Raw genomic sequence first — 23305 nt, 5'->3', positions numbered from 1 at the left:
CAGCGTGGAAGTAACTAGCCTAAGGAGCAAAAGGTTTCTGGTTCAAATCCCTGCTGATATGTTTCCCAGACTATGGGACCCACCTATATTGGGATGCAGTGATATAGGAAGATGCTGAAAAGGCATCATCTCACACTGTGCAGAAGATGGCAATGGTAAACCTCTCCTGAATTCTACCAAAGACAACCACAGGGCTTTGTGGTCGCCAGGAGTTGGCAGCAGCACAACTTTACCTTCACTAACTGGGGTGGGGTCAGGACCCAAGAGATGGTTTAGATCCTGTTCTCAATGGGGTTACATTCCTCCTGAAAGATCAGGTACATCGCTTGTGAGTTCTCCTGGATCCAAAAGTCTCTCTGGTTTCTCAGGTTGAGGCAGTGGCAAGAAGCACTTTTTATCAGCTTCGGCTGATACGTTAGCTACACCCATCTCTGGAGGTAAGTGAACCTTCAGTGGTGCATATGCTGGTAGCCTCCAAGCTTGACTACTGTAATACTCTCTATGTGGGGTTGCCTTTGTATGGAAACTACAATTGGTACAGAATGTAGCAGCCAGATTAATGTCTGGGACAACCCAAAGCGATCATATTACACTCATTTTAAAAGAATTGCACGGGCTGCTGATACGTTTTCGAGCGAAATACAAAGTGCTGGTTAAAGCTCTCAATGGCTTGGGTCCAGGGTACTTAACAGAGCATCTCCTTTGTCATGAATCCTGCCACCCAGGGGCGGAGCCACCATTGGACGAACAGGTTCAAAGAAGCTGCCACCAGGCAAGTTAGTGGCAACCATAACTGGACCTCCTCAGATTATCTTAACAGGTGGCAGCAGGAGCATAGGGAGGCTGGCGGCATTTGGAAGGGAGATCGGCCCGCGCTGCCCAACACAGCGTGGGCCGATCTCCCTTCCAAACGGGGCTGCACAGCTCGTCTGGGAGGGAGATTATGCCCCATGTCTGATGTCAGATGTGGGGGTGTGGCTAGCTGGGCCCCTGTGTCTGATGTCAGACATGGGAGGCGGGGCTGGTCAGCCACACATGGGCTGCCGCCAGCTTCCCTACGCTCCTTATGCCACCTATTAAGATAATCTGGGGAGGTCCGGTTATGATTGCCACTAACCCGTCTGGTGGCAACTCGAGACCGGGCCTTTCTGGCTGCCCCAGGGCTTTGGAACATGCTCTTTGTCAAAATAAGAACATCTCCATCTCTGATTGCTTTTCAAAAGACCCTTAAGACATACCTGTTTTCTCAGGCTTAACTGTATATTATTCACAGAGTACGTGCAGCCCTGTATGTAGGTAGCCCAAGAGTGGTTCTAAGATATCAATAAACCTCTGTTCAGGTCAAGAGTTCGTGCAGCAAAGAGGCTTAAAAACTGAACGTTTCTAGTTCAAATCTTGCCTCTGCCATTAACTCACTAGGAGGCCATAGGCAAACCACTATTCCTGCAGTCGCAGACCCTCATTGGCCATATGGATATTACCACCCTGGCCTGCCTTACAGGCTTGTTGTAAGAACACTCTTGCTTTGAACACTCTAAGCATGATAAATACTGTGAACTAATCAGATCATAATTGTTCCTTGCTGCATCCATCCAAAAGTCCCATCTTGACCTGCAGTGTCTCTCCAACTATGGCCACTTGGGATGCTCACAGCCTCAGAACTGCTCTGTAGTCTACAGATCACTGAATAATGAGCCAGCGTGGTGTAGTGGTTAGAGTGCTGGACTAGGACCGGGGAGACCCGAGTTCAAATCCCCATTCAGCCATGAGACTAGCTGGGTGACTCTGGGCCAGTCACTTCTCTCTCAGCCTAACCTACTTCACAGGGTTGTTGTGAGGAGAAACCTAAGAATGCAATACACAGCTCTGGGCTCCTTGGAGGAAGAGTGTGATATACAATGTAATAATAATAATAATTTGAAATTACTATTATTATTATTTCTTGTTTACACAGTCAGACAGGTGTTATTGACTGGTTTGTTTTATCCAGACATCGAGTCCTTCCCAAGGACCTGGGATGCCAGAATTTTATTGTCAATGGTTATAGATATCGTCGCAGAATATAGGCTGTTCCCAGTAAAGCTGCTTTTTGTAATTGGCTGATGGTGATTTCTGTGGCCCCTATGGTGTTGAGGTGCTCTTCAAGGTCTTTTGGAACTGCACCCAGGGCGCCAATTACCACTGGGATTATTTTGGTCTATTATTATTATTATTATTATTATTATTATTGAAGGGTCAGCAGTATTTCTGTTACTGAAGAGAGAAAAAGCTGGATGCAGGCCAGGTGGACTTAATTCAAAGCGACTTAAATATGCTTTAGCATTAGTTCTTTTGCCACAAACCCCATGTTGTAGCAGCAGCAGCAAAAGTTTATGTAAAACAATGCCATACATGTTCACTTAAGAACTTTCTCCTATCTGACAGTCATGCAAAGTGAGATAAGGTAAAGGACTAGCAGGACAGAAAACGGGGCAAGAGGAATCCATGGGGAAAGGCAGGGAGCAGTGAAGAGAATCCCTGCAATAGGGAGCCCCTCTTACGATTTCCCCCATGTTTCCATACCTTTTGAAAACACTTTAAAGAAACTCCTTTTTAAAAACGGATATCTGCGACTCTAGCTTTGCATGCACAAGGTGTCACATTCATTCTCTGGCATCTTCAGATTGAATTCTGCCTCAGACTTTGGAGACCTGCTAATAGTCTGAGTAGAAAAGATGTGGCTAGATGTACTGTATTTCATAAAAGGCAGCTTCTTATGTATAACCAGGAGAACTAAGAATAGCAAGATTTTCACAAATCTTTACATTTTGATGTAAACCACCCTGAGCCATTTTTGGAAGGGCGGTATATTAGATAGATAGCTAGATAGCTAGATAGAGATCTATCCATTTTCTTGGCCACAGAAATGGCCAAGAAGATGAATTCTGCATTCTATATAACATTCTGTGATTTATTTATTTTTTTAAAATGGCCCTAGCAATAAACTATTGCAATGTGGGCCCCCACTTTAATCAGCTAGCAAGGAAGCATGTTGGCCTCTCATTTTGGGGTGCAATTGCTGAAAGGCGTTCCCTAGGGGGAAAAACAACTGTTGCAAGAAGCACAAGGAGGTTGCAATGATTTTGCTTGAAAAACAGCAGTACAAGGTGCAGGATACAGCAAGGGGTATTCTCCATTAAGTACCCCACTGAAGGAAGCCATCTAGTTTTAGAAGGAGATGCCCTACCACTGATAGGATTTCCTGTGGCAGGGACGGCCAGTCTCACCTCCAGAATGGATCTCCGGCGCTGAGGCGTATTGGGGTGTGGGGTGGGGCTGGCAGGGGAGCCCTGTAGCGTTGTATAGCAGTCGGTACAGACACGGTTGGGCCGGTTGTTGTCATATACCAGGCGGGCTCGGAATTCTGAACATTTTCCACAGACAACCTGCAGCAAGTGGGTGAAAGGACATTTGTTGTGTTAGGACAAACACTGACAGAGTCACTCTGTAGCAAGAGCAATCCAGTGTTAAAAGTGTTTCTTGGACTTTGCCATTTCAGACTGCGATGGGTGGAAAGGTGTATATTTGAATTAAAAACACTCTCTGCCCACCAAAAACCAGAATGCCAAGAGGAATGATTCAGCCTAGTCTTCTCTCTTCTTTTCTGTGTGTAGAGTCTTTTCATAGGGAAGCAGTGAAAAGCAGGACAATAATTTTTAAACACACCCTCTTTTGCCACTTGATTCTACAGGTGAAACTCGGAAATTAGAATATCGTGCAGAAGTCCATTAATTTCAGTAATGCAAATTAAAAGGTGAAACTGATATATGAGACAGACGCATTACATGCAAAGCGAGATAAGTCAAGCCTTAATTTGTTATAATTGTGATGATCATGGCGTACAGCTCATGAAAACCCCAAATCCACAACCCCAGAAAATTAGAATATTACATGGAACCAAGAAGACAAGGATTGTAGAATAGAACAATATTGGACCTCTGAAAAGTATACAGTGTACTGTGCTTGATTGGCCAGCAAACTCGCCTGACCTGACCCCATAGAGAATCTATGGGGCATTGCCGAGAGAAGGATGAGAGACATGAGACCAAACAATGCAGAAGAGCTGAAGGCCGCTAATGAAGCATCCTTGTCTTCCATAACACCTCATCAGTGTGCCACAGGCTGATAGCATCCATGCCACGCCGCATTGAGGCAGTAATTGCTGCAAAAGGGGCCCAAACCAAGTACTGAATACATATGCATGCTTATACTTTTCAGAGGTCCGATACTGTTCTATTCTACAATCCTTGTCTTCTTGGTTCCATGTAATATTCTAATTTTCTGAGATTGTGGATTTGGGGTTTTCATGAGCTGTACGCCATGATCATCACAATTATAACAAATTAAGGCTTGACTTATCTCGCTTTGCATGTAATGCGTCTGTCTCATATATCAGTTTCACCTTTTAATTTGCATTACTGAAATTAATGGACTTTTGCACGATATTCTAATTTTCCGAGTTTCACCTGTACTTTGTGTGTAAAACGATCATAGTGGTACCCTAGGGAAGTGGTTTCCTGCTCCAGGAAATCCTAGGGGTTCCTTTGATTGATCAAGATTTCCCCACTGAGAAGATCAATCATAACAAAGAAGTTTCCCCATTAGTACTGATCTTTCCCTGCAATGTGTTGCAAGATAATGAGGTCATTCACACAATCAAAAACTGTGTTCTACCCAGGGAGCTGTGTGTACTCCCAATTTTTGATTGTGTGGAAGCAAGGTTAGAGGAAAACCTGGGTAGAAGTGATTGTGTGGAAGCAAGGTAGGAGAAAAAGCTACCCAGGTTTTCCTCTAACCTTGCTTCCACACAATCAAAAATTGGGAGTACACACAGCTCCCAAACCTGGGTAGAATACAGTTTTCGATTGTGTGAATGACCTCAATGTTAGGTATATTTTAGGCTCTCTCAGTTCACATTTAGCAACAGTGAGGGCACAAGAAACCTAGTGAACAGTGAAGGCCACATAACATTTTATTTATTATTCAATTCATACCCCACCTTTCTCCCCTGGTGAAACTCAAGGAGATTCCCAGGCTGCCAATCATCTAGGCACTGACCAAACCAAGAGTTGCTGAGCTTCAGCAAGGTACTGCACCATATGCCCTCAGACCATGCCTTGGGACCATAGAACATCCCACAGAATTCCCTGCAATGCACTTGGATTTCATGGCAGACATGCAGAGATTCCTTAGCAGATGAGTCAGTGAGGAAAGGTTCTCTAAAAGCAGATAGTTTGCAAAACCAATGCCATAAGAGGAGAGGGCAACAATATTGGACAAGGCTTGCAGGATGAGACATTATTACACACAGACCAAATTGATTTTTCCATCAGATGTGTGTCTTTCTGTTCCTCCAAGGAGGCTGCCACAGGGAATGGGGAAAGGAGGAGGAGTGGCACTGTGAAGTGGCAAATATAGAGCCCCAGACTGAACCCTTCCCACTTCAGCTAACACTCACATGGCCACAGGCCCGGCAATGGTGCCTCCGCTTGGTGAGGGCATTGAAGGGCTCTTTGCACTGCATACACAAGGTCACCTCCTTCTCCCGGATCGGCGTGGGTGCCCGCCGGCCTAGCTCGCATCCCTGCACACAGCACAGTGGGACAATAAAGTTAACTCTAGCCATTACGGTTGCAAATATATATTTGAAAGCATGTGTGCAACATCTAGCAAGATCGCAGAAGCTAGAGAAGAGGCTGAATGAGATTTCCAGTGTTCAGAGGGAGAGGCTCTGAAGACCTTGTTGCCCTTCCTTATGAGGCAGATTAAATTATGCAGAGTAAGAGGAGTCATGTTAATTTGCTTAATGTTTGCAAGCTGCAGAATTAAATTTTTATTGTCTCAGAATTTGGGTTAGCTTGCTGCAGACTGTTGTGTGTTTTTTTAAAGCACAGAGTACAAAATTCCTAGGAATAGCCCTCAGACCTCTCAATTGAGCCAAGTTCAGTCACAAATGGAAAACAAATGGAAATCTCACTCCTCCCACTAAAGACAGACCCATGCACACACAAAGCTACGACTCACAGGCGAATTGGGGGGCGTCTCCTCCTCGCTGACCAGCTGCTTGAATGTCTCCAGAGTCTGTTCATGCTTCTGGATTGTTGCCTGTATTGCCTGATAGTTTTAACAATATAATATTTGTGATAATAGAGAAACAAATTTCTGACATGGAAAGGGAAGCAAAATCCCATCCTTTTATGATGGGGAGAGGATAAAGAGGAAGAGTCAAGGATGCTTAGGGAATCCCCGCATCCACACTTCCCTCCCATCCCAGTTTCTTCCTACCACATACTATGGGATAGCAAGGGGTCTCTCCCCCCGCCCCACCCCAAAGTCTCACTCATCTTTCCTTCATTTTCAACCTCCTATTCTCCCTGTCTTTCGGAGGCACTTGCTTCAGTGCAATCCTGCAAATCTGTTGCACCACTATGCCCTATGCCACAGGTCTGTTGCACCATCAAATGTGCACCCACTGCAAGATCTGCACTGTCAATAGGTGACATGGGTCACAGTGTCAATATCTGAACTTGTAAGAAGCTGGCACGAAGCCATCCCACACTACATCATTCCTGACCAGACTGCCCCATGACCTCTTCCTTCTCTGCTGACTGATCTTACAAAAGCCATCTATGCAGTGGTCTAGCACCCTGTACACTGCTAATTAACAGAAGCCTCTCTGCTCCCCATCCTCCAAATCCTTCACTAAAAGGATTCTGTGGGATGAGGGATCTAACAATAACTACAAGAGACAGTGGGCACATTCTTCCTTCCATGATGAGAAAGGACTGCATTATGCTACAAGTGAAAAAGACTGGCAATTACCTGGATCCAATCTCGTTTCTCCTCTTCAGTCCTAAAGAAGAATGGCAGAAGTTGTTAGAGGACATGCTAATGGGGCATTTACTCTGGGAGGGAGGGATCAGTTAGTCTGATCTGGGTAGTGGCAAGGAGGACCAGGTTCCTATTGGTCTGACCCAATGGGGGGGGGCGTAAAAAAGGTGCTGAGGGCAGTTACTGGAACAACAGAGCCATGCTCTCCAATGGAGGAACAATTCTTTTTTGTTTTGAGAAAGGGAAGCATAAGAAACTCCATTTGCTGGCTGTACCTGGCCTGAAGCTCTAGGGATCGCTGCTTCCCTGATACAAGGAAGGTCCGGGGTACGTTGAGGCTGCTGGTCTCTTTCAACTGCAGAGTAAGAAAGATGGAAACACGGGCCTGGTTCACACAGGCATGCTTTCAAACACTGCAGTCAGAATCACCCCTAACACTGCAAATAGAGTCCTTTCACATATTCAACTGCCAAATCACCAAGCACTGAGTAATCAAATTATAGATATGCATGTGTGAACCAGCCTATACATTTGCCTGATGTCACACTTAATCCCAGACTGATCCAAAACATCATGGTGGTTTCATGCTATCACCCAGAGCAGGAATCAGAAACCAGGGGTAGGTCTTTTCTTACCCCCAAGTTCTAATCTTGTGGGTAAGGAGCCCAATCGAGGAGCCAGTGTGGTGTAGTGGTTAGAGTGCTGGACTAGGACTGGGGAGACCCGTGTTCAAATCCCCATTCAGCCATGAGACTTGCTGGGTGACTCTGGGCCAGTCACTTCTCTCTCAGCCTAACCTACTTCACAGGGTTGTTGTGAGGAGAAACTTATGTAGTACACCGCTCTGGGCTCCTTGGAGGAAGAGTGGGATATAAAGTGTAAATCAACATCATCATCATCAAAACATTCCCAGTTTCAACCCAGAGGGGTTGCTATGGAGTTTATTAGTCTCCCAGAAGCCAAACTGACATGACTCTGTTACTTCCCTCCATCCCCTCCTCACTTACCTCCATCCCCTCGACGTCTATCCGAGCACGGACTCCAAATTTCTGGCCAATGAGACGTAGCTTTGGCACACAGTACAGCAACCGGTCATTGAACTGGACAAGACAAAAGAGTTCACAGTGATGTGGTGTGAAGAAGCAGAGGACTTCCTGGCACACCTGACTTGGGCCAGGTGAAAAAAGGGAGAATGTTAGGCACCCACCGCCTCCTCACCAGAATCAGATACCGGTCCTGTGTGGTACCATTCTTGGCAGAAAGCTTCAGAATGTGCCCTTCCTTGATGAGCTCATTCGTGGGACTGACAATGTCTTCTTCACCTCCAAGTAGCTCGTACACCTTCAGCAGTGAGTGCATCCTCTCCTAGAAAGGGTAGCAGTCCTTGGTAAGTGGCCTCACAGACACTCCGAGTCTACTGCTCAAATGCACAGCCGCCATGGGGCAGTGAACAGAGTGATGGACTTGGAGCAAGAACCCTGGTTCAAGTCCTTGCTTAGCTGAGAAGCTTACAATGTGACAACTGGACATGTCAGTCTTCCTCTCTTTCTAACCCACCTCATAGGATTGTTGTAAAGATAAAATGGAATGAGGAAGGCCCCATGTAAGCCACTGAGCTTCTTGGAGGCAGGCTGGGATCCCAATGTGACAGAAAGAAAAAGATACAACCAGTGATCCCTGTAACGGATTCCCAGATGTTGTGGATTACATTTCCCAAAATTCCTAGCCAAAAGCCACTGCCAGGGGTGTAGCTATAATTGAGCTGATGGGTTCAAAGAACCTGGACCCCCCCAGCTCCTGATGGCCCACCTGCTCCTTCCCTCCGTATTTTCTTCATTATCTCCCTCACTCCGAGGGGCTACCGCTCCCCTAACTACACCCCTGGCCATTGCAGCTAGGAATGATGGGAGTTGTAGTCAGTAACATCTGGGAATCACTGTTACAGGAAAAACTGGATACAATTCAATTTTCTTACAAGATGTACCATTGTTGCCAAAGCGTGCCACATCCGTACATCACACTGAAGCATGGAGTGTGTCTATTTTTGATTAACATAATACCCATCAAAAGAAATAACTAAATTCTGGTAGCTCAAGCAAGTCCCAAAACACCAAAGAAGTGTCCAGTTGTGAGTAATGTTGTTATTCATATCACATAGACATGGCTCTTTACAGCATAAGCAAGAAGACAGGTCCTTGCCCCAAGGAAACTAACAATCTAAAATTGGTCAGTGGAGAGAGGTGAGAGATAGGAGAGGCAAAGATAACAAGGGATGAATGCTAACAAATGCAGTTGCATATATTTGTTGCAAGTTGGGGTACATGATGACAAAGTTACGTTATAGAACATGAATCTCATTGGACCTTGAAATATATGTGATCCGATGTCAGTATTTCCAAAATTCTCTAAGTGAAATGCCAGCCACCAGGCCCCCATAACATTGGCTTGAGTCATGGCATTAACATTTGCTCCCCACTCCCCTAGAAGAGCTACAATTCTAGCTAAGAGAAAGAAGGTGCACCAACTTACATCTTATCTCGCAAACTTGGAGATATGAATTCAAATTCAAGCAGACCCTTCCATCCCAATTGTGTTCAACCCAGCAGAACACAAGGTTTGGTGCAAAACAGGGACGGAAACAAATATCCACACATTAACTGTATAGAATGAAGCTAGGGGATAGAAGTGCACTGGCACAAGGTGGGAAATGTATTTAGATTATTTATATGCTGCTTTTCAATAGGAAGTTCACAAAGTGGTTTACACAGCAGAGAAATGTGGATATAAATACTCATAATAAATAAACAACATACTAACCCTAACCCCTGCTAACTGGGCAAAGAGGCACCATTTACTGTGGTGATTCTCTTTATTTAGCAGGGGGAGAGTAACTAACTGGCCCTATCCACCCCCCAGCACAGTACTTCCAGTGACTGTTGCTGGTGTCTATCTTATGTTTCGTTTTAGAATGTAAGCCCTTTGGGGACAGGGAGCCATCTTATTTATTTATTCTCTGTGTAAACTGCCCTGGGCCATTTTTGGATTAAAAAAGTAATGAGCATGTGGAGTACACAGTTAACAATCAATGGCGAGACACTTGGACAGGTTAGCATTAGAAGAGGTATTTTCCAAGGGGACTCACTATCCCCTCTGTTGTTTGTAATCGCCATGACCCCACTTTCACAAATACTAAACAAAACAGGCCTCGGATACCAAACATCTAAAACATCAAGTCAAATCAACCATCTACTGTACATGGACGATCCGAAGTTGTATGGAAAGTCCCAGTCAGAAATCGAATCACTGCTAAACACTGTCCGTATATTCAGTAGCAATATAGCAATGGAGTTTGGACTAGACAAGTGTGCTGCATTAATAATGAACAGAGGGAAAATAACAAAAACAGAAGGAATAGAACTGCCCAATGGAAGCAAGATCAAGAACCTGGAAGAGAAAGAACCTTACAAATACTTGGGCATTCTCCAGGCTGATAACATCGCACACACTGAAGTTAAAAGAAAGATTGGAAGTGAATACATCAGGAGAGTTAGAAAAATCCTCAAGTCCAAACTCAATGGCGGGAACACCATACAAGCCATAAACACCTGGGCTATACCTGTTATCAGATACACTGCAGGAATAATAGACTGGACCCAGGCAGAGCTAGAGATGCTAGATCGTAAGACCAGGAAAATCATGACCATCAATCATGCTCTGCACCCCCGCAGTGATGTCGATAGGCTCAGGTGGAAGAGGAATGCTGCAAGTCCATCAAACAGTAGAGGAGGAGAAAAGAGGCCTTGAAGAATATATCAAGGACAGTGAAGAAAATGCACTTCAAATGGTCAATAATGCGAAACTATTCAACACCAATGAAAGAAAGCAGGCCTACAAGAAAGAACAAGTCAAGAACCGAGCAGAAAAATGGAAAAATAAGCCACTGCATGGTCAATATTTGCACAATATAACTGGAAAATCAGACATCACCAAGACCTGGCAATGGCTTAAGAATGGTAACTTGAAGAAAGAAACAGAGGGTTTAATACTGGCTGCACAAGAACAGGCACTAAGAACAAATGCAATAAGAGCAAAAGTCGAAAAATCCACCACAAACAGCAAGTGCCGCCTTTTTAAAGAAGCAGATGAAACCGTGGACCACCTAATCAGCTGTTGTAAAAAGATCGCACAGACTGACTACAAACAAAGGCATGACAAAGTAGCAGGGATGATACACTGGAAAATCTGCAAAAAATACAAGCTACCTGTAGCCAAACATTGGTGGGACCATAAAATTGAAAAAGTTGAAGAAAATGAAGATGTAAAAATATTATGGGACTTCCGACTACAAACAGACAAACATCTGCCACACAATACACCAGATATAACTGTAGTCGAGAAGAAAGAAAAACAAGTCAAAATAATCGACATAGCAATACCATGGGATAGCAGAATAGAAGAAAAAGAAATAGAAAAAATCACCAAATACAAAGATCTACAAATTGAAATTGAAAGGCTGTGGCAGAAAAAGACCCAAATAATCCCAGTGGTAATTGGCGCCCTGGGTGCAGTTCCAAAAGACCTTGAAGAGCACCTCTACACCATAGGGGCCACAAAAATCACCATCAGCCAATTACAAAAAGCAGCTTTATTGGGAACAGACTATATTCTGCGACGATATCTATAACAATTGACAATAAAATTCTGGCATCCCAGGTCCTTGGGAAGGACTCGATGTCTGGATAAAACAAACCAGTCAATAACACCTGTCTGACTGTGTAAACAAGAAATGATAATAATAAAGGCTTAGATACAGGGCAGACAGGGATTAGAGTCCCTGGTGTGATTCTGATGTGTGCACATGGATGGGAAGTGAGAGCAGAGGCCAGGTTTTTTGGCTAGTGGTACAGAATGGATAAGGGGCTGCAATATGGTCTTGATGGTTCAGGCATACCTGAGTGGGCTTGTGCCATAAATGCAATCACTTGTGGAACAAAGACATTGCCCAACTCTCCTAAAGCGTCTTGCTCTAACACACTCAGCTGCAGTCACCTCCTAGTATCCCACCCCTTGGTACCTCTGGTTCCTCCCACTCTTACCATTTTGCGGATGGCTGCATTTGAATGTTCTGCTGCTGTCGCAATAAGTTCCAGCGATTCTAAGCAAAAGAGAAAAGGAGACTCCACATTATTAAGCTGGCCTTACTCCATAGTGCTTCCTACTAAGCAAAAAGCAGGAACACTGCACTGCATTTGAACCACCATCAAAACAATGTCACCCCAGCAGGTTCCCAAAATGCAGACACTAAATCAGCTAACCACCATGCAGGGGGTGGGAGGGGGGCCACGAGGGTTGACTCCAGTTTGCCATTAAGATAAGAGATCATCAACTGAGGCTCCTAAGCCAAGCCAAGCCCACTGAGTGGTACCAGCTGATTCTCAGGAGTCAATCCAGAAGCAAATGAAGGAGTGGTCTCTGTGGCCACAGGCTAATCAGCAGGTCTTTACCGGTCAGATGGCGTTTGGGGCACTGACCTCCCACCCCTCACTCAATTATCCAGATGACTGTCTGCAAAGAGAAGATGACTAGAATTTACTAATCCCTGACTAGATATTTACATGCTTTAGAAAGCACTGAAGAAAAGATAGCATTGCCTGCCAATTCAACATGCACCTTTAGACCACAGCACCCTCTATGAAATGCCCTTCTGTGACTGCTATGGGACTTCACACACCCTGCTTTCTATTCTCCTTACAGCTGCACTCACTCTGGGAATCCTTGCAATCAGGCGAATCCTGAGGCAGTTTGAGGAGATAGTCCTTCAGCAGGAGCTCGTAGCGAGGGATTCTCTGGACTGGTTCCAGCATGTGGTGCTGTAGGGTCAGGTTCCCACATATCTCTTCCCGCTGCAACACAGAGTGATCTCAAGAGAGCTGTCCGCCTGGCTATTCTCCAATGGCAAAGCGCCTGCCCTTGGCGGGAACTGAGACCCAGGGAACCAGAGGCAGAGTTCTCAGAGTATGGGGTGAGTCTCCCTACAGAGGCACGAGCAGTTGCCAAGACATGAGTTCCTTCCCAACAACCCCCTTCTAAACATTCAGAGCGTATTTAGATCTTAAGTAGGCCACAAAACAAAGAACTGATCCCTCTCCCCACCTGAGCTGAGTAAAAGGGGAGAGTGGAATGAGCAATTCACTACTGTTTTGCAATGGGTTTTTGCTCCCCTAGATTATTTTCTTTAAGGGTGCATACAGTTTGCCATTAAGCTCAATTAATAATAATTTTTAAGTGCTTTGAGCGCTTTAGGGGAAAGGCTATATACACATACTTGCTACAGCTATGCCATATTCATAGAGCCCTGTTTCCCACCCCTCACCTACCTACTACCATATTTCCTTTTCCCTTGATCTATCTGGCCTCAAGCCCAGAATGAAAAGCCAGTGGAGCCACTTTGTCCTTACATATGGGGATGGCCAATGGTTTGATCTAGTTGCTTTAAAATAAACACATACATACACTTGGGAGATTAGATCAATAACTAATTTAAGACCCCACTGAACAAGTACTAAGGTGACCAAGCTCACCTGTACTTCATGGATAATGCCCTTGAATTGTGCTGAACGCTCCATCCAGATGTTGACAAGCTCCATAGCACGGTCAAAGTTTTTGACATATTCGCCATACATCTTGAGAAAAGGAGCCAGTTTCTGGAGGATATCCCCAATGCGAGGGTGTTGGTCCCTGGGATGGACAATGGAAACAAAAAGAGATAGGAAGACAGGAGTTGAGAAAATATATCCAAGGAGGAAACTGAGCTCTGTCATTTATGCAGGAAAGCAGCCAGATTCTGAGTGCAAAACTAGCTGATCACCCTGACCGGGAATAAAGTCAAAATAAATGCTTAATCGATCTCAAATATAACATGATTCATACCTCCCAACCCCCTTGATTCTAAAATGAGAAAACATAGCCTTCTCAAATGAAGGTCGGTCAGAGACATAAAACAAGGAAATGAAGGATATCAAACTTTCAAAACAAAATTAAATTGACTTACGAATGTATGAAGAAATATGGCTTTCTGTGAAAATGGAGTATATAGGGAAATGGGGAGGACTGAACCTGGTTACTACAGTAATCATCATCAAGAGTACGTATATACCACTCTTCAGCAAATAAGTTCTCAAAGTGGTTATCATATTACTTTACTTCTGCATTTCCCCTGGGTTGGTTCTGATATAGGAAACAGGTGATCTAACTGTTAATTCACATGTTCTGTGGATTTGGGTGGTTGTTGGGTTTTTTCTTTCTTTCAGGTATTCACCAGAGATGTTCAAGAGTATGCTTGCAAATATAGGAACTACAAGAGGAGACAAATTTGCAGACACATATCACATAGACTGCCTCTCATTAGGAGTCTATGAAGTACACATACAATGGCAAAACCAAATTTGGCACAATCTAATGTGTGAAAGACCCCAAGACCCTTCACAACTGTTAAAATTGAGGGGATACCACAATGGTTGGCAAAAATAACTACTAAATACAACTGTGGGGAAATCCTCACAAGTAGGTTTGTGAACTCTGTAAGATATGACAGAAATTTCTACACACTTTATTTATTACGAAGAAAATGGGTTCAGATCAGAAACATCACTGACAATGGAGACACAACTAAGACCTCAGGCAGGTGGCTGTGGTCAGGAAAAAACACATATGTGGGAGCCTAGCTACAAAGTACACAAATAAAGAACACCATGCTAAATGCATTTGCGATACTCAAGATTAACAACACCAGGACATGGTGGCCACCCTAAATGCCCGGAAGATTAAGATGGGAAGACAGGATTTCCCCACACCACATTCATTCAAATATCATGCAAATGAAGTTTAAAACATGTGCAGATGCCACACACTATAACACTCCCACCCCAAACTCAAAAAAATGTCTCCAGAGCAGGCTTCCGTGGTGAACAAATTGCCAACATGGCTTGTACATGGTTAAAACAAAATCCAGAAAACCTCACAGACCAAACGAAAATGGTGCCATCGTACAGATGCTACACCAATCTATTTGCTCACCATTCTTCCATACGTTTCTCCAGTTCTGGAAGCAGGAATTGCTGGTGGAAGCAGTAAATTGAGCAGATGTTTGCAAAAATGCCCATCACCACATCAGCTGGGAAGGAGTTTCGATTGCGTGCTTCCTCCAGCAGACGGGCACAGAAGACCTAGGAGGCAGGAACACACTTCAGCAACAAGGGAGGCAATCTTGCCTCAGATACTTTCCAGAGTTAAGGGCTGGCAGTACTCAACCCTCCGTTTTCTCTTCAATCTCTGCTTCTAGACCTAAATCCTTATTTTACAGGCATTATCAATGGCATGGGAGAACAAAGCATGCCACAAAGACATAATTAAAGGGACAGGGCTGCAGACAAGCCACAATCCTACCAGGACAAGTAGCCCAGCCAAAGGGTTTCCAATGGATGCAGTGGAACATGGCTCACTGGAGAAATGTGTATGCCCCCAAAGCTTAGATGCTATCCTATGTATGCATAATAGCAGATTTTGGATGCTCCACAGTATCCACATTACCTGGTCCAGCAAATACAAGCGGGACACATAGGCCTTTTCTGTTTGGAGAAGCTCATTCGCAATTCGAAAAACCTTCTGTGGAACAGTCATCTAATGAGAGAAGAATGAGAACAGATTAAAAACCCTAGAAAGCAAATGTACCAGATCTTATTCACTAGCTAGCCCCATAGGCCAGAGTAGGATGCACCATACAAACTGGATGCTCTCCCTCTGTCCAGCAGGTCTGTATCCTCTACACCTGCTTCTACTAGTAGAGTCAGGCCTAGGAAGGGTTGCAGTGTGCATATTGAACTCACCCTGCGGTTCAGTTCTTAAGGTGGATGCAAACCCCTGCTTCTCCCATAAGCAGGGGTGTAGCTATAATTGAGTGGATGGGTTCAAAAGACCCAGGCCCCCAAGCTCCTGAGGTCCCCCCAGCTCCACCCCTCCCTATTTTCTTCATTATCTTCCTCACTCAGAGGGGCAACTGGGGAGAAGAGTGAACACAGGCCCCTTCTCCCCTAGCTACGCCTCTGCCCATAAGCATGTATTAAAGGGGCTTTATGTCCCATATTACCAGGCACTTAGAGGATGCTAAAAGAATAAAGTGGTCCCCATTAAGCAGAGCAGTCCAACAGAAATAACGCTATTCACAGCACCGAGTTGGTAGCACTACCCAAGAAATTCTCCAGCTCACTCACTAATCATCCTTGCACCCCGGTTGAAAAACTAGACAAGGGATTGGTCCATGCTTTCCAATGGGTGGCGCACTCCCTATACCCACTCTCCCTTGTTATTTTCCCTAGTTCTGCTTCAGGTGCAGATACTTCAGTAAACATCATAACATTAAGGACAAGGAAAGGAAGGCTTAGCAAGGTCAATCAGGCCATAGGGAGAGGGGTGTCACATTAGCATCAGGGTGCCCAACCCCAGCTTCTCACCTCATCGGAGTCCTGTCTCTCTGCCTGGGGTGGTGGGAGTTCTGGCAGGAGCTCAGCCTCATCCCCACTGCCATCGTCCATGTCACTGTCCCCCTCAGAATCACGGGTCGAGCGGCGTTTGAGGACAGCAAGAGGCCCGGCCGCCCCTGCTCCCTCACCTGCCCCCTCTTCACCCCCAAAGCAGATCTCCTCACTGTTGGATGGTGAGCTGATGCTGTCAATGCCACTGTCTCGGTTAGCCAGCTTCCCACCATCGTGCGACGGCAGGCAGGCAGCGCTCCCCACAGCCTCCTGTCCCCCCTCCAGTGCCAGGAGGTCCAGGAGTTTGTGAGCCAGATCTGCCGATTCCAATGAAGCTGGGCGATCCGGCAAGGGCTCCATGGAACCTGTCTCTGGGGCTGGGGGTTCTGGGCTGGGACACGGTGAGGGGGCCTGCTCCACAGTCAGGATTACAGGTTCCCTACAATAAAGAAGAAGAAACACAAACACAATCAGATTTCCAAGATCTCTGAGAAAGAGGTAGGGAGTAAATCACAGATCAGGAGGCAACAAAGAACCAAAGGCTGTTCTTACTCTCACCTAATCACTTCCTAAAGGAAGGAAAATCTATCAGCAACAGAAGAGAGGATCGCTGCGCTGGTCTTGCAGAAGCAAGCCTGAACTGTCCCCTTTGTTAAGTGAGGTCTGCCCTGGTTTGCATTTGGATAAGTGACTACATTTGAGCACTTTCTGCTGTAAGATATTCCCCTTGTAGCTCAGTGGACGAGCATCTGCTTTGCATGCAGACGGTCCCAGATTCAATCCCTGGCATTTCAGGTAGGGCTGGGAAAGACCCCCATCTGAAGCCTTTGGAGAGCCACCACGGGCAGTCAGTGTAGACAATACTCAGTTAGATGGGCCAATAGTCCGATTTGATATAAGGCAGCAGCTTCCCATGTTCCTAACTAACAGCCCTTGGCCAAAAACAGGACTGGCACACTCCATCAGATCAATGCTCCATCTAGTTCGGCACTCTGTCTTTTCACCCATGAGACCAACCAGAGGTCCAAGGAAATTGACAGGTAAGGCATGATTCATTTGGAGGTAAGGCATGTTCATTTGGAAATCAAAAATACAGTGATCCAGTTCAAAGATGCAGCAACTCAACTGAGTAGGAACAAGGCCTAGCTGCATAGGTATTTATATACATGAGCCCAAATCTATGGACAGTAGATAAGGGACACCAGTCCTGCACCCTACTTTGTGTGAATCCTACGTGTCAAAACTGAATGTCAACTAGAGTATGTTCTCTCCAAATGTGGATATTTACATTCCCAGTTACGCCCCCCGCCCATAGATCATGTGTTTATTTAATCCTTTTTAAGAAGTCATTTGTGATAGCAATCATTGCAATATCCTCTGGCAATGGATTCCAGAGGTGAATTACTGATGTGAACAAGTACAGCTTTGTGTCGTGTCCACTGCCTATCAATTTCAGGTTACTGACCCTGTGATAGTTTTCATCTTGAGTGCACATCATTTTTTCCAAATCCCCTTCTCCACTTCGTCATCATGACCTTATAGTATAGCAGAGCTAGAGAACATTTTAAAAAGGCGGCTAAAATGATGGGGAAGCCCAATTACTTTGCTCTGAAGTAGATATGATAGAGAAACCTCTATCATTTCTATTCCAGAGCAAAGTAATTGGGCTTCCCCATCATTTTAGCTGCCTTTTTCTTTATGTTCTCTAGCTCTGCTATACATTTTTTCAGGGGTGATGAAGCAGTTCAGGAGAAGGTGGTGGGGGAAGGTCAAAGGATGGGTCTGCATAAGGTCTGGGGGAGGGCACCGGATACTCTCATTCAGAGTTCCTGCAAGTCATAGGGCTGGTTCTCACAATCATCCTTTCACCAAAAGTCAGGCAGTGGAGGCAGGAGAAGGCATGTGTGCTCCTGATGCCCAGTTGTCTGCATAGTGAAAATGACTGAGAAGTGATTGTGTGTGAGAGGGCAATCGTGATTGGTCAACACAGGTAACTAACATCTCAAAGTTGGAATTGAAGTTGGATGGCCAGTGTTGGAAGTTGGAAGTTGGATGGCCAATCACTTCTCAGTCATTTTCACCGTGCAGATCACCAGGAATGGGAAGCACATGTGCCACCTCCTCCCTCTGCCACTCGACTTTGAGTGGCAGGATGATCGTGAGCACCAGCCCATACAGAGCTCAGCTTATGCTCCCCAGCCACCGCCACTCAGCCCCCGCCCATCACCACACACACAAGGATTACAGCCAGTGCAAATCATACCATCTAACCTGAGATGTAACATCACTACAGAGTTGTAATATGCCACATCATCCTTACTAGCACATCTGGTATAATGCTAAAGTGTTTGGAAACTTCAGCTGGTTTGGGATTTAGCTGTGAAAGTTCTGACCAGAGCTGTGTTTCCGGAGCATGTGACTTCTCTGTTGTTGCAACTTCATTGGCTACCAGACCATTGCCAGACTCAAGACTTGAGGAGAGGAGAGCTGATCTGGTGGTAGCAAGCATGACTTGTCTCCATAGCTAAGCAGGGTCTGCCCTGGTTGCATATGAATGGGAGACTTGATGTGTGAGCACTGCAAGATATTCCCCTCAGGGGATGAAGCCGTTCTGGGAAGAGCAGAAGGTTCCAAGTTCCCTCCCTGGCTTCTCCAAGATAGGACTGAGAGAGATTCCTTCCTGCAACCTTGGAGAAGCCGCTGCCAGTCTGTCAAGACAATACTGAGCTAGCTAGACCAATGGTTTGACTCAGTATATGGCAGTTTCCTATGTTTCCTATGTTTGTTCAATTCAAAGAGCTGATTATTATTTTTAAAGCCCTAAATGGTTGGGATCAGGATACTTAAAGGGTTATTTTCTTACACATGAGGCTGCCTGCCTGCCTGCCATCATCTGGGGAGGCACTCTTGTGTGTCCCACCTTCAGCTGAAGTGTAGGGTTGTGGGTATGTGCAAGATGGTCTCTTTTGCTGTGTCTAGCCTGTGGAAGATTCACTCATCTTTATGAGAAGTTCTAAATATCTTATTTTGAATGGCATTTGGTCTGTCCATTTAACATATCTGCCTAGCTGTCCTAAGATTTTGATTGTTTTTTAAATGTTGATGTGAACAGCCTCGGGCATTTCTTGTCAAAATGGAAAGGCAGAATAAAAATGTTTTTATAAAGAAATAAAGCATCAAAGCAAGAATGCAGCAATGCCCAAGGAGACCCACCCTGGAAAAAACAGAAAGATGGATAGTCATCTTCATGGCAAGGCTGGATCAGTGCTCCAGCCTTTTATTTTTTAAACGTATGTCCCCACTTTTCACTTCACAGTTCCAAGGTGGCTTCCAAAAGCATACATCAAGCATAAAAGCAAGTACAGCAACAATTAAAAAAAATACCATAAATTACAGCACGAAGCGCATTAGAGAGAAAACCTAACAAGCAATTCTAAGAAGTTCCTATCTAGAAATGCTGAGGAAAAGCCTGATGGAATAGCTAGGTCTTTCGGAGGTGTCCAAACATTAGAAGGGATGAAGCTAGCCAGATCTCCCAAAGAGAGAATTTCACAAGGAACAGGGCACCACCAAAGAAAAGGCTTCTACCTGCATGGCTGCCAGACGGATCTCAGATGGAGGCAGCAAATGCAGGAGACCTTCTCTGCAAGTTCTTATGGGCCAAGCAGATCACGTGGGATAAAACGTTCTGGTCACTGCCATATCGAGTCCTGTCAGCAATAGATTGTTCCAGTGCAGCAGCAAGTAACTGGGGGAAGGAGATTCCAGTCTAGAATGCAGAGGAAGGCTCCAATAACTTTCACAGAGTGCACCTAAACTAGGGCTGGAGCTCTTCAGTGATTATATGGGAGCTTCCCAGTGTGGAGAGTGCAGTGCACCCATTCCGTCCTGTGCTCTCTGATTCTTCAGAAGTCTTCATAGCTCATGGCAAAATAAGGAAAGAGCAGCTACGTTCCCAGCTGGGGGAGGGAAGCAGGATCTTGTAAGCAACTAAAGTCCTCACCTTTCAAACTTCTCAATGAGGGACGAGACGGCAGATAACAGCCCTGCGCCATCCTTCTGCAGGGGGCTGCGACTCAAGCGGGGGTCAGCTGGAAGGGGCCGTGATGGGGGCGGAGGGATGGATTCAGGGAATCGTGGTGGCTGGATACCCTGCAGATGGGCTGGCTTGGGAGGGACTGGAAAAGCAAGAGGAAACATTAAAACACAAACACACACCCCATTTATTATTTTTACATGCACAGCCCAGCAAAGACTGATGTCATCACTGGGTTGGCATCTTTACTATCAGCCAGTTCACACAGAGACTTCTACTCCCTCCCTCTGTAGAAAAGAGCCTGTAACTTGGACTACAACTTCAATTGCTAGGGATCGGAAGAGACTGTGATCCATCTCGTGTCCCTAATATATTGCACCTTTGTGTAATATTCAAGTATTAGAAGCCAATCTGGGCTGAAAAGCAACATCTAATTTGGTGAGAGGGCCTTTTCTATCATGGGCCCCTAACCAGAGGGAATTGCCTTCCCAAGGAAGGCAATTGCCTCACCTTCACCAACTATTATATCTTTTGTTTACCTGGGCTTTTGCTAAGTTGCTGCTAGTTTTAACATAGTTTTAGGCTTCCCTAGTTGTTTTACTATACATATTTTTATATTACATTCCTTTTTATAGTCGCATGCTACTCTGGGAGATTTTCTTAAGGTGGCTTAGAAATGTTTTAAATAAATACATATGATGCTGTTTTAGATAGCTCTAGATAGATGCATGCATGCATATTATTGTTTTTACAATTTATTCTGAGATGCCTTGGGGGTCCCCTGAGACCAAAAGGCAGGATATGGAATATAACATAAATAAGAGTAATAAACAAATTAAAATTATCTCTCTTCTGATGACAACTGTGTCCCACCCCATTTCCTAGAGTTGAGAATGAAAAAGGCAGCGGCTCCACCAAAGCCAATCCGCTGTTCATAGACAATTTCCACGAGGCTCCAGAAAGAGCCTCTGCCATCTTCGGCACAATCAGGTTACAAAATCTAGCTTATACCTTGTGGTTTTGGTCCTGGGGGTCGTTTCTGTGGCCGGTGTTTGGCTGCTTCTGCTTCACTGCTGTCAGGTCCTGGATCAGAGATGAGTCGCTGAGGTGCTTCTGGAGCACAATGTTCTGGACTGGGCTCTAACGAAAGGCTTTTGACCAGGAGCCGATGGGGCTGAGCAGGACCTGGAAGGAAACCAAAATGGGAAAGGAGCTACTTAAACAAAGCTAAGCCTACACCAGCCTAGTAGCCTCAAGACTGTAGAAAGCTTCGGCGTGAAATGGGTTAGCCCAGGAGAGGACTGGGTTGCCTTCAGCAGCAAGAGGATGAGGCCTGGAGCAAGCCTCTCTTATCATGGGCATATACATTCTGAGGTTGAGTTTTGTTTTGTTTTTGTTTAACCCTTTAGATTTGAAAGCAAAGCAACTATGCAGAACAGACTACCCGAGCCATCATAAAGATCGCCATAATGCTTCCCCCTGAGATGAAGATGACCTTTCTGGTGCAACTGCACCACATAAGCCAACCGGTGACCACTAGTTCATTTGTTTATTGACCACATTTATCAAGTACCACTCTATAAAAAGCTCAAGGCAACCTGTAACCAAATTGCAATTATAAAACCACACAACAAAAATACACAACACTGCTTTAAAAAAAATCATATTAAAAGCAAAGAAATAAATAAAGCTGGTAAAAAAATCCAGTCTTAAAATTCAAAACAAGTTAAGAGATGCCTGTTAAAAACTAAATGAAACAGGGAAGGGTTTGTACAGACAATAACGTCTTTACATTCTGGCAAAGCACCAAGAGTGACAGGGGCTGGTGAGCCTAAGGAGATGTTCCACAAAGAGTTGTATAAGCAATGAAAATGACATTTCCCACACATTACTGAAAAGCATTGGATGGAACATGGTGTAGAGAGTGTCATCTCCAGATATCAGAGCCTGGGGAGGAAAGTATGAGTGTAGGCATTCCCTAAGGTATACATGGCCCTGGCAATTTAAGCTTTTAAAAGGTAATAATCAGCAATTTCAATGAGCAGCTAACCAGCGTAGGCAATGAGCCATCATGCTCTGGCTTGATGTGGGACTCAATACAAGAGTCCCACCCCACGCAATTCAGAAGCACAAGCTAATTCAGATAACACTACCCAGCATGGCAACAAGCAGACTTTACAGTGACTGGGAAGGCTGAGGTTCTGGATCCCCGATCAGAAGCTCTAGAAGGATAAAGTGGGTTCCCATCAATGTGTACACTGAGCATTCCAGGATCAGAGCTGGCCCTACCATGAGGCAAGGTGAGACTATCCCACATGACAGATTTGGGGTGTCATTACGTATAGCAGGGTAGGAGACAGATTCTACCAGTGGAGTGGGAAAGAGATCCTACCAATGGGGCATGATCAAGCAAGTGGTTCTTCTGAGCACTGAAATGAATGAGAGCGGTACAAAAGTACTGCCATTCAGATCGTGTCCCATGTTAATTAGTGGAGAGAGAATGAAAAAGACTATTTGTATTTTCTTCCTCAGATATCCTGGTGCAGCCAGTGGGAGACTTGATGTGTGAGCACTGCAAGATATTCCCCTCAGGGGATGGAGCTGCTCTGGGAAGAGCAGAAGGTTCCAAGTTCCCTCCCTGGCTTCTCCAAGATAGGGCTGGGAGAGATACCTGCCTGCAACCTTGGAGAAGCCGCTGCCAGTCTGTGAAGACAATATTGAGCTAGATAGACCAATGGTCTGACTCAGTATATGGCAGTTTCCTATGTTCCTATGAGAGGGCTGCATACTCCATCCCTGGTGTTGATTCCAGGAGCTAATGGGTTCACGAATCTTTTAAATCCCAAGGCCATTCTTCCTGTAGGCAGCC

General features: G+C 45.1%; 1 protein-coding gene across 1 annotated transcript in view; it reads right to left on the bottom strand.

Moving 5' to 3' along the window:
- The window catches only part of FGD1 (FYVE, RhoGEF and PH domain containing 1), a 68218-nt gene that overhangs the window by 10044 nt on the left and 34869 nt on the right, over window positions 1-23305 (bottom strand). Inside the window, exons 3-17 of the mRNA XM_053295662.1 lie at window positions 21448-21621; window positions 20404-20578; window positions 16380-16839; window positions 15460-15549; window positions 14947-15095; window positions 13452-13608; window positions 12635-12773; window positions 11967-12025; window positions 8089-8235; window positions 7878-7970; window positions 7146-7225; window positions 6862-6892; window positions 6064-6153; window positions 5498-5623; window positions 3267-3425 (exon numbers count right to left, since the gene is read on the bottom strand). Coding sequence (XP_053151637.1) covers window positions 3267-3425; window positions 5498-5623; window positions 6064-6153; window positions 6862-6892; window positions 7146-7225; window positions 7878-7970; window positions 8089-8235; window positions 11967-12025; window positions 12635-12773; window positions 13452-13608; window positions 14947-15095; window positions 15460-15549; window positions 16380-16839; window positions 20404-20578; window positions 21448-21621 — 2129 coding nt within the window. The remainder of the gene's footprint in view (window positions 1-3266; window positions 3426-5497; window positions 5624-6063; window positions 6154-6861; window positions 6893-7145; window positions 7226-7877; window positions 7971-8088; window positions 8236-11966; window positions 12026-12634; window positions 12774-13451; window positions 13609-14946; window positions 15096-15459; window positions 15550-16379; window positions 16840-20403; window positions 20579-21447; window positions 21622-23305) is intronic.

The sequence above is a fragment of the Hemicordylus capensis genome, chromosome 2, assembly GCF_027244095.1.
Source record: "Hemicordylus capensis ecotype Gifberg chromosome 2, rHemCap1.1.pri, whole genome shotgun sequence".
NCBI classification, from domain to species: Eukaryota; Metazoa; Chordata; class Lepidosauria; order Squamata; family Cordylidae; genus Hemicordylus; species Hemicordylus capensis.
Note: the sequence above shows the minus strand (reverse complement) of the source record. Positions and strands in the feature narration are given on the sequence as shown.